The 17,059-nt window shown below is 48.3% G+C and overlaps 2 protein-coding genes and 2 long non-coding RNA genes across 5 annotated transcripts in view; 2 read left to right on the top strand and 2 right to left on the bottom strand.

Annotated features, from left to right (window-relative positions):
- The window catches only part of XRRA1 (X-ray radiation resistance associated 1), a 36,330-nt gene extending 29,653 nt beyond the window's left edge, over positions 1-6,677 (bottom strand). Inside the window, exons 1-2 of the mRNA XM_083736135.1 lie at positions 6,602-6,677; positions 3,590-3,804 (exon numbers count right to left, since the gene is read on the bottom strand). The gene's annotated coding sequence lies outside the window, so the exon portion shown is untranslated. The remainder of the gene's footprint in view (positions 1-3,589; positions 3,805-6,601) is intronic.
- The window catches only part of LOC310843969, a 336,267-nt gene that overhangs the window by 208,866 nt on the left and 110,342 nt on the right, over positions 1-17,059 (top strand). The gene's annotated exons all lie outside the window — the stretch shown is intronic.
- Positions 1,941-16,648, top strand: SPCS2 (signal peptidase complex subunit 2; the record flags this gene model as incomplete). Of its 2 annotated transcripts, none has more annotated exons than XM_083737254.1 (5): positions 1,941-2,152; positions 10,251-10,334; positions 10,906-11,066; positions 12,734-12,868; positions 16,390-16,648. In XM_083737254.1, the coding sequence occupies 5 exons, from the start codon at positions 2,003-2,005 to the stop codon at positions 16,574-16,576; spliced, it is 717 nt and encodes a 238-aa protein (XP_083593380.1). In that variant the 3' UTR covers positions 16,577-16,648. The 2 variants fall into 2 exon arrangements, with proteins under 2 accessions (XP_083593380.1, XP_083593379.1); XM_083737253.1 differs by lacking the exon at positions 1,941-2,152 and adding an exon at positions 6,715-7,122.
- LOC310844029 lies at positions 15,256-15,651 on the bottom strand. The gene is made up of 2 exons (XR_014563897.1): positions 15,547-15,651; positions 15,256-15,404 (listed from the first exon to the last, which is right to left on the bottom strand). It is a non-coding gene; the product is annotated as an uncharacterized lncRNA (long non-coding RNA).

Here is a 17,059-nt window from a genome sequence, read left to right as displayed (position 1 = left end):
CAGCGGCGCAGCGGCAGCAGGAGGCCCCATTAGCTAAAGTGGTGCTTCAGGTTAAGAACAGTTTCAGGTTTAGAACAGACCTCCAGAATGAATTAAATTCTTAACCCGAGGTACCACTGTATCACCATCTAAACATTGTGATATACTGATGTGTCACAATGTCTGAAATAAGGATGGAGCTGGTTTTCAACTTTGTGATATATCACTAACTGAACATCACAATATCCTGATATATCACTGTCAGAAATAAGGATGGAGCTATGTAGAACCATTGGCTGGCTTCACGGTTTTTCCCACATTCCGATTTTTGCATAGCACACATACACACACATCATGATTCGTGATATATTGTCAGGTCAAGAATTATAAAACCGACATCACAATGTGGATTTCAAACCGGTTTGGGATGCTATATTGATATATTGACCAGCCCCAGTGCCCAAACGCTTTCCCAGCCCTGATGCCCAGGACCCTTCTTCTAAGCGAGAGATGCTAGGGATCTGCCACTCGGCTGCAAACCCTCAAAGGTGAGAAAATGTGCAAGGCACTGATTGAATCTTTAGGGGCCTGGCAAAGTGTGCACGTACTCGGGGTCCTCACATTTGCATCATTCCCTTCTCCAAGAAGTGCAGGGTACAGATGGAGCTATGCCATTCTTGTTGGGATACTGCCAGGGAGACGGAGGCAATAGGCCTCCACGTCGTCTCCGGACGATCTCCGGTCTCCCGTTGGAACAGCATCAGTCAATTAGCGACACGAGCCTCAGACACATTCCATGACTCGTGCACACCCTTTTCAGCAGTCTCCACAACGGAAGATTCAGACAGAAGAGCATATTTACAGCTTTATTCAACGTAGATCAGAACAAAGGAAAAACATGACTGCTTGCATCGGTGTCGAGGAAACAGCCAGAACAAAAGCTATATACAAAACGGAAGTTCCCAGAGAGAACAGTGCTGAGAGTAAACAGGCATGTGACGCACAACAATCATGCCTGACTCTTTTAAGGAGGAACAGAACTATATCCTAACAATTCTTTCCTCTCAAACAGTCATTGGACGCTGGCCAAGGCAGCAAGAAAATGACTTGCTCCAGACCTGCCATGGAACTGCATGTCTGAGCTGGGGTTTGAATCCAGGCCTTCCAAATTCAAGTCCAATGCTCCATTCCGCTATCCCACACAGGGCCTTGTCTACTGCCGGTCGTTCCAAAAATTGCATTACAATGCAAGAAGAGGCTGCAACATCCTGTCCTCCCAGTGGCCAGCCCAAATACTTACTGGGAAGACCACCAGTAAGTTAAAAAAGGTAAAGGACCCCTGCACAATTAAGTCCAGCCCAAGGCAACTATGGGGTTGCGTCGCTCATCTTGCTTCAGGCTGAGGGAGCTGGCATTTGTCCACAGACAGCTTTCCAGGTCATGTGGTCAGCATGACTAAACCGCTTCTGGTGCATAGAGGACCGTGACAAGTGCCAGGGTGCACAGAAATGCCATTTACCTTCCTGTCACAGTGGTACCTATTTATCTACTTGTACTGGCGTGCTTTCAAACTGCTAGGTTGGCAGAAGCTGGGATAGAGGAACGGGAGCTCACTCGTTTGCGCGGATTCAAACCGCCGACCTTCTGATCAGCAAGCCCAAGAGGCTCGGTGGTTTAGACCATAGCGGGATCAGTAGGAACTGGGTACAATGGACCTCTCCCCACTTGCGATTCCAAGCAACTGGGATTCAACAACATATGGCCTCTGATACTGGAAACAGAACAGTCCTTGTGGCTGGAAGCAGAATATTACACCTCTATTGACCTCTACACAAGCCCCATCATAAGGGCTTGAGACTTTGTGTACTGCTGCTGCTCTAAGTAAACCCACGTGATGTCTTTGCTGAGCAAAGCAGCCTTGCTTCTGTGACACAACACAAAGGCCCCCTTCCCGCCAGCCCCCTCTGCAGAGGGGCAGAGTCCAGCAAGCACCATGGCATCGCGGCAGTGAGGACGGTCAGCGATGCGGGTGACACATGGGGACGTGAGGGTTAACATCAAGCTGAAGCCATGGTGCAACGTTCCCAGAGAACGCCTACAAGAAAAGACCTTCTCTTCACCGTTGCCTTGCACCAGCAACGGAACGAGGAGGAACCATGGCAGGGGACGTGAGGTATAGCCAGGAACGTCGCAAAGTTCAGCCTCGTTTGTTTAGAAGTCGCGGGCTGACCCCCAGAAATCACGTCTTGCCTTAATGGTTTGGGTTTTATCAGATTAGCACCCCATCTTTTCCCGAAAGCACGGTGGTGGTGCGCTGAAGGCTCATCCCCTCCCATATGCCGCTGTGTGAGAGCCAGTGTGGTGTAGTGGTTAGAGCGTCAGACTAAGACCTGGGAGACCAGGGTTCGAATCTCCACTCAGCCATGATGAAGCTCGCTGGGTGTGTGACCTTGGGCCAGTCATTGTCTCTCAGCTGAACCTACCTAACAGCGTGTGGGGATTAACTGAGGAGGGAGAGAGTCTCGTATGCCATCTAGAGATCATTAAAGGGGAGGGGAAGGAGGGATATAAATACAATATATAATAAAATATATACGGGGTCCTTAAGGGACGCGGGTGGCGCTGTGGGTTAAACCACAGAGCCTAGGACTTGCCGATCAGAAGGTTGGCGGTTCGAATCCCCGCGACGGGGTGAGCTCCCGTTGCTCGGTCCCTGCTCCTGCCAACCTAGCAGTTCGAAAGCATGTCAAAGTGCAAATAGATAAATAGGTACCGCTCCGGCGGGAAGGTAAACAGCATTTCTGTGCGCTGCTCTGGTTCGCCAGAAGCAGCTTAGTCATGCTGGCCACATGACCCGGAAGCTGTATGCCAGCTCCCTCGGCCAATAAAGCGAGATGAGCGCCGCAACCCCAGAGTTGGCCACGACTGAACCTAATGATCAGGGGTCCCTTTACCTTATATGGGGTCCTTGCCGTGGGATCACATTCATCCAGTGCTTTACCAACTGCACTGGCTCCCGGTGGAGTGCAGGATCAGGTTTAAGGTGCTGGTTTTAACCTTTAAAGCCCTATACAGCCTAGGACCCTCGTACCTACGGGACCGCCTCTCCTGGTATGTCCCACGGAGGACCTTACGGTCTTCAAACAAAAACATCTTGCAGATCCCGGGCCACAGGGAGGTTAGGCTGGCCTCAACTAGAGCCAGGGCTTTTTCGGCTGTGGCTCTGATCTGGTGGAACACTCTGTCACAAGAGACCAGGGCCCTGCAGGACTTGACATCTTTCCGCAGGGCCTGCAAGACAGAGCTGTTCCGCCAGGCCTTTGGCTAAGGCACAGTCTGACCCCCTCCTTCTGCAAACCTCATAGAACTCTAGCCCAATGGTTGCCATTAATTTGATTCTGAATTGATTTTAGAATGAATTGATTTTAGGATGTATTTCAGTTAATTGACTGTGATTTTATGTAAATTGTGCTATTTTTGCTGTTGTTAGCCGCTCTGAGCCCAGCTTTGTCTGGGGAGGGTGTGATATAAATAAATTATTATTATTATTATTATTATTATTATTATTATTATGGCAGGGACAGGCAGAGGATTGTTCCAGATTTCATACCTTAAGAAATGCTGTGGGAATCTTCACATAAAATCCCGTTCCTTAAACTTCACACCACAGCTTTAGTGTTGGAAACAGAGTTCAGGAGCTGAAGGCTGCACAGACAGGAGCAGAGCTGATTCTCGATAACTGGGGTCAAAGCAGGCCAGGATCAGTGTTTCTGCAGGACACGCTGCGACTTCCTCCCGTTGCAAATCAATGGTTGCCATTCATTCCTTGAAAGAAAAGCAATGGTCTGCTCTCGGATACAGCATTATGCCCTCCACGCTGGGTCCTTAAATGCAGGGCTTTATTTTTTAGCATATAATGGGGGGCAGGAAGAGGAAGGGCCGTAGCTCAGAGGCCCAGCAACTGCTTTGCCTGCAGAAATCTATCCACAGTGGCATCTGCTTCCTATGTATGTTTTGTCAAGATTAGGGCTCTGTTTATTTATTTACTTATTGCATTTACATCCCACATTTTTCTCAAAGGAGAAAATGCTTCTCCCACTCATCATATAATTCCCAAAACAACCCTTCAGGGATGGGTAGGCTGAGAGGCAGTGAGCTTTGTGGCCATGTAGGGCTTTGAAGCCCCCTTTCCTAGGTTATAGTATGACACTCTAGCCACTACACCACACTGCCTCAAGAATGGGATACTTGAACACTTTGCCTCTGCCCTCCCCCTCCAATCCTGATTACAGTGGACACTTGGATTGCGAACGTGATCCATGCGGGAAGCAGGTTCGCAACCCGCAGTGCCGTGTCTGCGCACACTTGGGTTGCAATTGGCGCTTCTGCACATTGCAAAGTGTGATTTAGCGCTTCTGCGCATGCGCAGAAACCCGGAAGTAACCTGTTCCGGTACTTCCGGGTTTAGCGCAGTGCGCAACCCAAGACCACACAACCCAAAGTGTCTGTAACCCGAGATATGACTGTATTATTATTTTTTCAGGAGGGGCAACACGTCAGCAACCTGCACAGGGAAAATGCAGCCTCTCCCATTTGCTTCAGTTGCAATCAGCCAGGCACCCCTCCCTCCCTCCTTCCTTCTCACTCTCTCTCACACAATCATAGGATCGTAGTTGGAAGGGACCTTGAGGGTCATCTGGTCCAACCCCCTGCAATGCAGAAATCTTCTGCCCAACAAGGGGCTCAAACCCACGACCCTCTTTGTGCTCTGCGGACTGAGCTACCCACACCTCTCCAACTACAATTCTACCTTCCAAGCACCCCACAGCTGCCATGAGGACTGGAATTTTGCAAGCTTACAATCCTTGCCTTTCCATCTCACACACCCTCCAGTGTTCTAGAGTGTGATCCCAGCCCCTTCCCTTACCCCATTTTATCTTCTCAGCAACCCTGCAAAGTAGTGCCTTGGGCTGCTGAGAAAGAAATAGAAAGAGAGAGAAAGAAATATAGATATGACTGGGCCATTTTATCTTCACACTGTAGGCTTGCCACCTGTCTTGCATAATACAGGATTGTCCCATATTTTGATGTAAAATACTACATCCTGTATTTCTCTCTCTCTCTCTCTCTCTCTCTCTCTCTCTCTCTCTCTGCCAAGTTAAGGATCCTCTCCAAATGCATGTGCTTGAAAGGATGTGCAAAAGGTCATGTATTTAAGTTCTGGGTAGCCAAGCACAGGCAGATTTACACATTCACGTGTGTGTGTGTGTGTGTGTGTGTGTGTGACAAATTCCAGAGGGGCCACCCTGTTGGCTGCAATAGATTGTACTTGATTGCTCTGAAGTCACTTCAGCACCAGGTGGGGAACCACCCCCCATGGGTGTAGTCAGGGGGGAGCAGATGCTCCCACCTAAATCAAGTAAATAAATTAAAAAAATTAACTAAAAGTAGAAATTGTAGAAAGATTTTGACAGATTTTCCTGAGCCCTCGGGGTCAAAAGAAAGTAATTTAAAACAACTCTTGCTGAGACATTTCATTCTGAATCTGCTAGCTATGCCCATGGTCCTGTCCTGTATTTTCCCAGAACAAAGGTGACAACACTACTTCACAGCCACCCAGTGCCTGGGGCTGCTGAGAAAGAAATAGAAAGAGAGAGACAGAGAAAGATAGATAGATAGATGAGAGAATGTCCGGCCTGTTGTATCTTCACAGCAACCCTGCGAGGTAGTGTCTTGGTCTGCTGAGAAATAGAAACAGAAAGGAAGAAAGAGAAATATATATATGCGGCTGGCCCGTTTTATTTCCACAGCACCCCTGTGATTTAGTCCCTTGGGCTGCTGTGAAACAAACCGAAATATAGATATATAATAGATATAGGGAAATAGATAGATAGATAGATAGATAGATAGATAGATAGATAGATAGATAGATAGATATGGCTGGCCCATTTTGTCTTCACAGCACCTCTGCGAGGTAGTCCTTTGGGTTGCTGATAAAGAAATGGAAATATAGATAATAGATATATAGATACAGCTGGCCCATTTTATTTCCACAGCACCCCTGCAAGGTAGTCCCTTGGGCTGCTAAGAAAGAAATAGAAATAGAAAACATTGACATAGATATGGAAATAGATAGATAGATAGATAGATAGATAGATAGATAGATAGATGGATAGATATGGCTGGCCCATTTTTTCTTCACAGCACCCCTATGAGGTAGTCCATTGGGTTACTGATAAAGAAATAGATAGATAGATAGATAGATAGATAGATAGATAGATAGATGATAGATGATAGATATGGCTGGCCCGTTTTATTTTCACAGCACCCCTGTGAGGTAGTCCCTTGGGCTGCTGAGGAAGAATGAGAGAGCGCACGCGCAGCATCTCTGCCTGGTCCCCAACACCCCCAGCCATCTTCACAGCTGAGTGGGGCCTGAGGGCAGGCCTGGGGCTCTACACCCTGTGCCCGACCCCCTCACCTGTCCGGGGTCATCTGTCCAGGTGTGAGGCAGCATTGGGGGTGGGGAAGCCATAGAGGTCGAAGACCTCCAAGGGCTAGAAAGGCGGCGACAGAGAAACAGAAAGAGGGGCGGTTGTTTTCATTCTCTACCACGCTTTACCTGGCCTTTGCCCCGCAGCAGTCAGGCTACTCCGCCCCCTCCGGAGCAAGACCTCCCCCCACCCCCCGCTCGCCTTCTTTCCCTTCCCCCTTTACGAGGAGGCCCCGGTTCCCATGTCCTCGCCCGGCCACGCGGTTGCCACGGTAACGAGGAAGCCGGAAGCCGGGGGAGAACTACGCCTCCCAGAATGCCACGCGGGGCGGCGGCGAAGGAGAATCTGGGCCATTGTCGCGCAGGGCACGCCTAGTTCTTCCCAGAATTCCACAGTCCATTTTAAAAAACAACAGGCAAACTCCCCAATGCGCACGCGCACACGCGCCGGCCTATCTCCCTCCACGCCCGCCGCCGCGTTCCAAACTACCAATCCCGCCGTCCCTTGCGCGCCCCGTTCCTCCCGCTCCCGGCCAATCAGCGGCGAACAGGTCGCTAAGCAGGGAGGAGGAGGCAAGATGGCGGCGAAAGGCGGCGGCGCTGGAGGAGGAGGCGGCGGCGGCGCTAACAAGAACGGGATATTGGACAAGGTGGACCGGGCTAAGCGGGCAGGGATCGTTCTGCTTCGAGGGAGCCGGGGTGGAAGGGCCTCGGCGACGGAGGAGGGAGCAAAAAAAAACAAAAAACAACCCCACACGCGCGCGCTTGAACGAAGGCAGTGGCGGGGAGTTCCGTAGGCTAAGGAACGTTTCTGAGCACAATTCAAAGTGCTGGTGCTGACCTTGAAAGCCCTAAATGGCCTCGGTCCAGTAGACCTGAAGGAGCGTCTCCACCCCCATCGTTCAGCCCGGACATAGCCCAGGAGGTCCAGCTCCGAGGGCCTTCTGGCGGTTCCCTTCCTGCGAGAAGTGAGGTTACAGGGAACAAGGCAAAGAGCCTTCTTGGTAGTGGCGCCTGCCCTGTGAAACGCCCTCCCATCAGATGTCAAGGCAATAAACAACTATTTTACTTTTAAAAGACAACTGAAGGCGGCCCTGTTTAGGGAAGTTTTTAATGTCTGATGCTGTATTGTTTGTAATATTCAGTTGGAAGCCGCCCACAGTGGCTGGGGAAACCCAGCCAGATGGGCGGGGTATAAATAATAAATTATTATTATTATTATTAGGCTCCATCCATCCATTCCCTGAGGAGCCACAATGCAGCTTTCCCCCTCCCCCAATTCCTGGTTCTTTACGCCGTTAGCGCGCGGAACTCGCAGCCACAAGAGTTAGCCAGCAATTCGGGTGGCTTCGGAGGAGGCGGCAAAAGCGTGGAGGTGCTGCGCCTGCGATGCCACCAGGGTCATCTAGTCCAGCCCCCTGCAATGCAGGGATCTTTCACCCAACATGGGGCTCCAGCCCACGAACCTGAGAGCAACAGCCTTGTGCTCTACCCACTGAGCTCTCGTGTCACTGCTATCATGTCAGGATGCTGGGCGGGGGGTTAGGGGGTGTCCCTTTGGCCTGACCCAGCTGCAGGGCTCTTGTGTTCCTTGATGTTGTTGGTGTCCACCAGCTGCGTTGGCTTGGAAAGAGGGATGTTCATGCAGGAGGAGGCTGTTCTCTCCCTCCCCTACAGCATTTCTTTGCACAATTTAATAATAATAATAATAGTAATAATTTGTTATTTGTACCCCGCCCATCTGGCTGAGTTTCACCAGCCGCTCTTGGCGGTTTCCAACAAAGATTAAAAATACATTGTCACACATTAAAAACTTCCCTGAACAAGAAGGTTATTGACAAGCTGGAAGGTGTGCAAGGAAGGGTGACCAAGATGATCAGGGGTTTAGAAACTCAGCCTGATGAGGAACGGTTGAAGGAGCTTGGGATGTTTAGCCTGGGGAAAAGGAGACTGAGAGGAGATGCGTTAGTTGTCGTCAAATATATGAAGGGACGTCACGTGAAAGATGGAGCAAGCTTGTCTTCTCCAGCTCTGGAGAGTAGGACTCGAACCCATGGCTAGACGAGAAAGGCGAATCCTGACTAAACATCAGGAAGAACTTTCTGATGGTGAGAGGTGTCAGTATCACCTACACTGATGGACAGCTGCTCTAGACTTCCAGAGTCTTGAACAAATCTGAATTGTTGCCCTCCTGCGTAGGATTATATCATATTATCCACAGGAAGGCTTGCTTTCTGTCTCCTGTGTTGGAAAGGGGTGGATTCAGAATTCCCTTTGAACCTTGAGCAGTTGAAACGCTCCCTCTGTCTCAAGAAGGATGATGTGTACTTTAAGAGGGGTGATGTGTCTCTCTGTTTTAGGGTTGTAGCGAGTAACGGAGCAACCTGCAGAAATGGAAGGAGGAAGGAAGTTCATGGCTTAGCCCTTAGCCTCTGACTGCTAGGCCACATTAGCTCTTAGTATCTTTATTAGGCAGGGCTCCATTCAGTCATACTCGGGGGTAGGAATTGAGGGACGTGACTAACTTCAATCTGTTCATTACAGTAAGTAAAACTTCATTTAATGCAGCCTAGGGCTTATGCTTCAAGCTTATGCATCTTTTCAAAAGCCTGTGTTGATTCCTGCTACACTGTTCCACAAGCATATGTATCTTAACAACTGTTTATAACCAAATGTGAGGGAGAGTTTTTTGTTTGAACATGCAAAATGGATCATTTAGCCCCGTATTTTCTCTGTGCATGGGGAGAGGGGCTTTCACTCTTTGCCCTACCACAGTCCTGCTCTAATCTTCTTATTGCGGTGTGTGTGTGTGGCATGGTCCCAAGCTGGCTGTGCTCACAAGCAAACACCCTGTAGCATAAAATGAAGCGCGTCAGGGCTGAAGACATCAACACCACATCTTGTTTGGCCCTGAGATGCTAGAGCAGGGGTTGGCAACCTAAGGCCCATGGGCCACAAGCAGCCCATGGGGGTCATTTAACCGGCCCTTGGACGCCCGCTCGGTCGGCTCCCGTGTGCCATGCTAAACTGGCACAGAGCAGAGCGGGGACCGCCTTCCACGATGCTGGCCAACTTCCCATTGGCTGCAGGAAGCTCCTGCAGCCAATGGGAAGCTGCGCTCGCATCCTCTGCGCCGGAAGAAGAACCTGCCCATGCCACAAAAACTTTGCCAACCCCTGTGCTAGAGCCTGGGATCTTGGGAAGACTTGTGATTTGCGTGCCTCTGAGCTGTGGCGTCTCCTGTTGTAATGGTCAGTGTGTTATAGGGGTCCCCATGACATGTGAGGTCTATCAATCAACCCCTGACTGCTGGGGAAACTACTATGGACATTTCACGTGGGCTGTATCCAGCTAAGTCATACACAAGATAAGCCCATTGAAATCAATGGATTTGCATTAGTCATGGCTAACTTAAGCCCGTTGGTTTTAGTGTGTCTCCCCTCGAGTATGACCTTATTGGATGTAATCCAGTGTATTTATCGTCACGTTTAATTGCAGGCAGAGGTCTTTGGCAAGCTGTACCTGGTGTTCCTCTCTGCAACACACATTATTCCGTCGCTGTCGGCGTTGCACATTTCAGGAGCACTGCGCTGAAAACATTCACCGGGCCCCAAATTGAAAATGGTTTGGGAGCCAACCAGACGCTGCTGTTGACATATAGAAGAGTTGGTTATAAATTTAACAGATGCACAGGATGACTGACCGCTTTCACCTGCGATAATTGAGGTGCACTCATTGATGCAACTCTTGCTTGTGTTTTTGTTCCTTTACCCCACAGTGGAAGATTGATGACAAACCTGTAAAAGTGGACAAGTGGGATGGTTCAGCCGTGAAGAACTCGTTGGACGATTCCGCCAAAAAGGTACCATTTCCCCTCCCTTGTGGAATAGCCGGGTACAGTGGTGCCTCAAAATACGAAAAGAATCCGTTCCGCGAGTCTCTTCGTCTTGCAGTTTTTTCGTCTTGCGAAGCAAGCCCATTAGTGGATTAGCGCTATTAGCGGGCTTAGCGGATCAGCTGTTTAGCGGCTTAGCGGATCAGCTGTTAAGCGGCTTAGCGGATCAGCTGATAAGCGGCTTAGCGGCTTGGGAAAAGGGGGGGGAGGAAAAAACCCCGCAGGAACTCGCAAGACATTTTTGTCTTGCGAAGCAAGCCCATAGGAAATTCGTTTTGCGAAGCACCTCCAAAACGGAAAACCCTTTCGTCTAGCGGGTTTTCCGTCTTGCGAGGCGTTTGTCTTGCGGGGCACCACTGTATTTCCTTCATGGTTTTGTAGGCTTCATTAATCCTCCTTGCTAGCCTCCTCATCAGACCGTTGGGGAATACTTTGCTAAATTCCTGTATCTCTCCATTGCTCTGATCCTATGACTCCTCGAGCTCTAGATCGGGTTTGCTCTTTCCTTTGTTAAATGCGCTTCTTTCCCTCCCTCTAGGTTCTGTTGGAAAAGTACAAGTACGTGGAGAACTTCTGCCTGATAGATGGTCGCCTTGTTATCTGCACAATCTCTTGTTTCTTCGCCATCGTGGCTTTAATATGGGATTACCTTCACCCCTTCCCCGAATCCAAGCCTGTTCTTGCTGTCTGTGTTGTATCATATCCTTTTTGGGGGGCGGGGGCCTCAGCCTCCCCCAAGCATTCATTCCCCTTCATGGCTTGGTTGCCGAAATCAGATCTAGCCTGCCCTTAAGAGGGTGTCTTGTCAAAGCTGCCCCCACCCCGCTTGCACAAGATGGAAAGTGCAATTTTGGAAAGACCTGGGATGGCTCAACTGGTAGAGCATTAGACTCTTAATCTCAGGTTTGTGGGCTCGTTGGGCAAAGATTCCTGCATTGCAAACGGTTGAACTACAGTTGCAATCAAAATTATTCAGCTCCCATTGCAAATCGGGTTTATTATCAAAAACCTACAGGCTTTCAGCTGTTTGTAATGGGCAAATCAAACAAAAGCAATTGAAATACAGTGGTACCGTGGTTTACAACCATAATCTGTTCAGGAGGTCCAGTTGTAAACCAAAACAGGTTGTAACCCAAGGCGCACTTTCACCAATGGGGCCTCCCCCCCCAAAAAAATTGGTTGTAAAACAAAAAAAAAATGGGTTGTAATCCAAAATAAGGGACACACACTTCTGGGTTTGACGTGGTTCTAATCCAAAACAGTTGTAATCCAAAGCGGTTGCAAACCAAGGTACCACTGTAACTTGACACAACAGATGCTTCAAGTGGTTTCCCCAGATTCAGCTGAAAATGCAACTTATACAGTGGTACCTCGGTTTAAGAACAGCCCTGCTTATGAATGATTTGGTTTACGAACTCCGCAAAACCAGAAGTAGTGTCCCGGTTTGCGAACTGTACCTCAGTCTAAGAACGGAATCCGAACAGTGGAAGGGCGCCGGCGGCAGCGGAAGGCCTCATTAGGGAAAGCACACCTCGGTTTAAGAACACTTTCGGTTTAAGAACAGTCTTCTGGAACGGATTAAGTTCGTAAACTGAGGTACCACTGTACGTTGATATGCACTAGAATGTAAAATGCAATGGCATATAAAGCAAACAACAACAATGAAATATAAATAAAAAAGTTGTCCAGTAGCACCTTAGAGACTGCCACCCCAGAGTCGTCTGCGACTGGACCTAATGGTCAGGGGTCCCTTTAAGTTTGTTCATTATATGAGTTTCCGTGTGCATGCACACTTCTTCAGATACTGAAGAATACTGGAAGTATCTAAAGAAGCGTGCATGCACACGAAAGCTCATACCAAGAACAAGCTTAGTTGGTCTCTAAGGTGCTACTGGACATTTTTAAAATATATTTCTACTGCCTCAGACCAACACGGCTACCTACCTGAATCAACAGCAATGAATTCATCAAGACAATTCAATAAAGTCATACCAATACATGACTTCCTAATCACATGGAACCTTACTCCAGAACCCTGTCCACACAAGAGGAAAGGCAACACTGCTGGGGAAAACCCCTTTCTCATTTCTTGCGATTTTGTATAGGATTGCAGAGTTGGAAGGGATCCAGAGGGTCGTCTAGTCCAACCCCCCCCCCCCCATGCAGGCACCCTCCCATCCAATTTGAAACCATACTGGAGCATTGCTTAGCTTTGCAAACGCGCTGGCAATTTTATTGCTGCTCCCGTCAAGTGGGCTTGAGCCCGGCGGCATTCCTCGTTTGCAAAACCGTCGGATCCGGACAACGTGGCTTTTATAGGGCAACAATTCTCTTTTCCGACACTCTTTTCCTTAATGTCTCCCCACGTATTTTGTTATGATGGGGATTCTGACCATCTATACCTCGTATAAGGAGAAGAGCATCTTTCTGGTAGCACATAGGAAAGATCCAGCTGGAATGGATCCTGATGACATCTGGCAGCTTTCCTCGAGTCTGAAAAGGTACCAGCCTCTTCTCTTCTCTTCTCTCCCCTCCCGCCCCTGGGAGAAACCTTCTAACGATGTTCAGGGCTTTTGAGTATCCTCTCCATTTCTGTATTTGTACGCTGCAGCTGTATGGGCTGGTTTCGGCTATTGAATTGGGCGCCCTGAGAATCTTGCCGGTCATTTGTTTCTGGAGGAAACACAAGTTCCTAGCCCTGGATGTTGCGCATGTAGCTCAGAGGTGAAGCACCTGTTTTGCAGGCAGACGATCTCTGCTTCCATGCCTGGCATCTCCCAGCAGGGCTCACCAGGACCTGTCTGAAACACTAGGGAGCGGCTGCCTGTTAGTGTAGACAGTACTGAGCTATATGGACCCAGTAGTCTGACACTGTGTTCCTGCATAAGCTGAAACGGCATAAGCCAGAGGTGGGCAGCTGAGCAGAGTTTCCAAGGTATAGGAGGGGAGGTTCCTGAGATTTGCCTATTTCCTTGGCGACCAGAATAAATTGGGCCAGGCATAGGCAAACTTGGCCCTCCAGATGTTTTGACACTACAATTCCCATCATCTCTGACCACTGATCCTGTTAGCTAGGGATGGTAGGAGTTGTAGTCCCCAAACATCTGGAGGGCCAAGTTTGCCTATGCCTGAATTGGGCCCAGTAATGCAGCTGTAGTTAATTTGCAGACTTCGCTCAGGCCACGAATGCTGCTCCTTGGTGCAGAAGTAATGTCTCCCCGGCAGAGCATGCACAGCCATGCCTTGCTATCCTCAGTTCCCCATTTCTGCCCTCTTCCCGTTTGCCAGCTGTGCCACCTCATTTATTCTATTTATTAAATTTATATACAGCCCTTCATCAATAGATCTCGGGGCAGTTCACAGAATAAAATGCAGGTTAAAGGTAAAGGGACGCCCGACCATTAGGTCCAGTCGTGGCCGACTCTGGGGTTGCGGCGCTCATCTCGCTTTATTGGCTGAGGGAGCCGGTGTACAGCTTCTGGGTCATGTGGCCAGCATGACTAAGCCGCTTCTGGCGAACCAGAGCAGAACACGGAAACGCCGTTTACCTTCCCGTCGGAGCGGTACCTATTTATCTACTTGCACTTTGACGTGCTTTCGAACTGCTAGGTTGGCAGGAGCAGGGACCGAGCCATGGGAGCTCACCCCATCGCGGGGATTTGAACCACCGACCTTCTGATCAGCAAGCTCTAGGATCTCTGGTTTAACACACAGTGCCGCCCGCGTCCCTTAAAATACAGGTTAACAACAAGTAAATTAAGTAAAACCAAGCAATAACACCCACTTCCCACAGATACATTCATAAGGCTATAGAATATTAATCTGCCCAAGGCCTGGTTGAAGAGGAACATTTTTGCCTGGCGCCTTAAGATCAGTGGTACCTTGGTTTTTGAACAGAATGCATTCCAGGAGTCTGTTTGACTCCTGGAACCGTCCAAAACTAAAGCACAGCTTCCGATTGGCCGCAGCCAGTCGGAAGCTGTGCCGGACATTCGGCTTCCGAAAATCGTTTGAAAACCTGGACACTTGCCTTGGGGTTTCGATCATTCAGGAGCCAAGGCATTTGGCCTCCAAGGTACGACTGTATATAGAAGAGCACTCCGCAAATGGGGAGCCACTGCAGAAAAGGCCCCGTTCCTGTGTTGCCACCCTCTGGACTGAAGAGGCACACAACGAAGGGCCTTGTGATGAATGCAGAGGCCAGGATGGTTTATATAAAGAAAGGTGGTCCTTGAGGTATTGCACTTGTAAGACCTTAAAGGAACCTTAACCTCGCCGTTGCAGAGTATAGCAGCCAAATGTTGCCCTCACAGCCCTGCAGACTGCCTCGCTGCTAATTAATCAGATTAAGCACTTGAAACACGATCACCGGTATCCCTAAGGAAACATAGTGACAGTTTGAAACAGATAATTTTTGGCTTGCAGGATCACGCTGCTGAAAGCTTGTTCTTCACCACAGTGCTAAACTGGAGGTAGGAGGCTCTCGCCCAGGGAAAGCCGCATGCAGAAAAATCCCTTCCACGTACAGAGCTAGGAGTTGCTCTCTCGGGCTAGTTTTCTATGAGGACAGTGGGAACTGCTTGTGGAAAATCATGTTGGCCCTGGAGGGGTTCATCCTTCCCCAGTGAGATTCTGGCTGAATTATCACAAGTTATTGAGTGCTATTGGGATGGCTATGCCCTTTTTAAAAGTGTTGGGGTGGGGGGTGTTATTGGTTTGTTTTTAATTTTTATTATGTACAGTGGTGCCTCGCAAGACGAAATTAATTCGTTCTGCGAATTTTTTCGTCTAGCGAATTTTCGTCTTGCGAAGCACGAAATCCCCTAGGAATGCATTGAAAATCAATTAATGCGTTCCTATGGTCAAAAAAAGTCCAAACAAAGCCAAATTTGGTACAACAAGAGTTTATTAAGTGCTCTTTAAAGTCACACATACTGTAAAGAGCATTTCAAAATTCAAACCCAGAATTTTTTTAAAAAAACAGCAGAGTGGCCCAATGGTCACAGAAAATCATAAAAATGCAGAAAAAAAAACAAGCTTCCAGATTCTTGCAAACCCCTCCCCAACTGTTCCCCCAGCCACCCAGCACGCAGAAATTCAAATGCAGAATTTTTTTTAAAAAACAGCAGAGTGCCCCAATGGTCACAAAAAAAAAACATAAAAATGCAGGGGAAAAAACACAAGCTTCCAGATTCTTGCAAACCCCTACCCAACACCAAGTCCTTGAATTCCAAACACCCCAACCCAAAATCCAAAACCCCCCAAAAAAGTTTTAAAAGCTTAACTTACCAAATGGCTGCAAAATACATTTTGGGAAAGCTTCAAAAATCACCAAAGTGATTTTTAAAAAACCTCAAAAAAGGCTACTATGTACACTGCGTTCTATGAGTTGCTCCTCGAAGTCAAGTCGCAACTGTATTAATGGTGTTAAGAAAAAGGAAACAAACTTGCAAGACGTTTACGTCTTGCGAAGCAAGCCCATAGGGAAATTCGTCTTGCGAAGCAGCTCAAAAAACGGAAAACCCTTTCGTCTAGCGAGTTTTCCGTCTTGCGAGGCATTCGTCTTGCGGGGCACCACTGTATTTTGTATTTTTTTGTATTGTGATTTTATGTTGTAACCACCCTGAGACCTGGAGGCATAGGATGGTATACCAATTTAATAAATAATAATAATAGCAATAATACCAGTTTCTGGAAATCAGAATCTTGCTTGCAGGATTCCCAAAATCTCCTGATTTCCCAAAGTCTCCCAATTGGCTACTGTGAAAACAGGATGCTGGACTCAATAAGCGGTGCTGGGCATCTAGTGAGATTCCGATCCGTTTAACCAGACTAATATAATAATAATTTATACCCCACCCATCTGGCTGGGTTTCCCCAGCCACTCTGGGTGGCTCCCAACAAAATATTAAAAATACAATAAAACATCAGAACTATTAGGTTCAGCTCTGTAATGCAGCTGCAAGCAGAACTTAAACGGCTTGACCTCCAGCTCTCTCTGCTCCTGCAACCATCTCTCTAGGTTTGACGACAAATACACCCTGAAGATGACATTCATCAGCGGCAGAACCAGGCAGCAGAGGGAGGCGGAATTCACCATGTCCATCGCCAAATTCTTCGACTGCAACGGCACCTTAGTCATGGAAGCCTTTGAGCCAGAAGTCTCCAAGCTTCACGACAGCCTGCTCACAGAGAGGAAGATAAAGTAGGCTCCGTCCGGCGTCCACCTTACCCGCTGGGCTCATGCTGAGTTTAAGCCAATAAAGCAAAATAGCAACAAATGTTAGCCTCTGTTTTTGTCCTGAGATCTCTCTCTCTCTTTTTCTCTTTCTCTTTCTCTTCTTCCTTCCTTTCTCTGTCTCTCTCCAGAGGGGGGGAGAAAAGATTTTAAATTTCAGACATACAAAACAGATGCAAAGATCCAGCCAGGATTCACTTTGCCTTGCTTTGAGAACGTCTTCAACCTGCTCCATCAGGTTCCTTTGCTCCTATGAAGGTGGACTTGCTAAGGACTCTCAGAAGCAGGGAGTTTGCATAACCCTCTGTAGAATTATTTTTATTTTAAGCTGGCAACAGCCGTGCACCACGCGGCATTTATCACAAAAGCTAGGCTGAATTAATTAATTGTCTTGGCTGCTGGCTGCAAAAGGATTCTTAGTTTTTATGTTAGGGATTCAAGACAGGACTTCCAT

Source organism: Podarcis gaigeae (assembly GCF_964106915.1).
Source record: "Podarcis gaigeae genome assembly, chromosome: 4".
NCBI classification, from domain to species: Eukaryota; Metazoa; Chordata; class Lepidosauria; order Squamata; family Lacertidae; genus Podarcis; species Podarcis gaigeae.
This window is presented reverse-complemented; position numbering and strand designations above follow the sequence as displayed.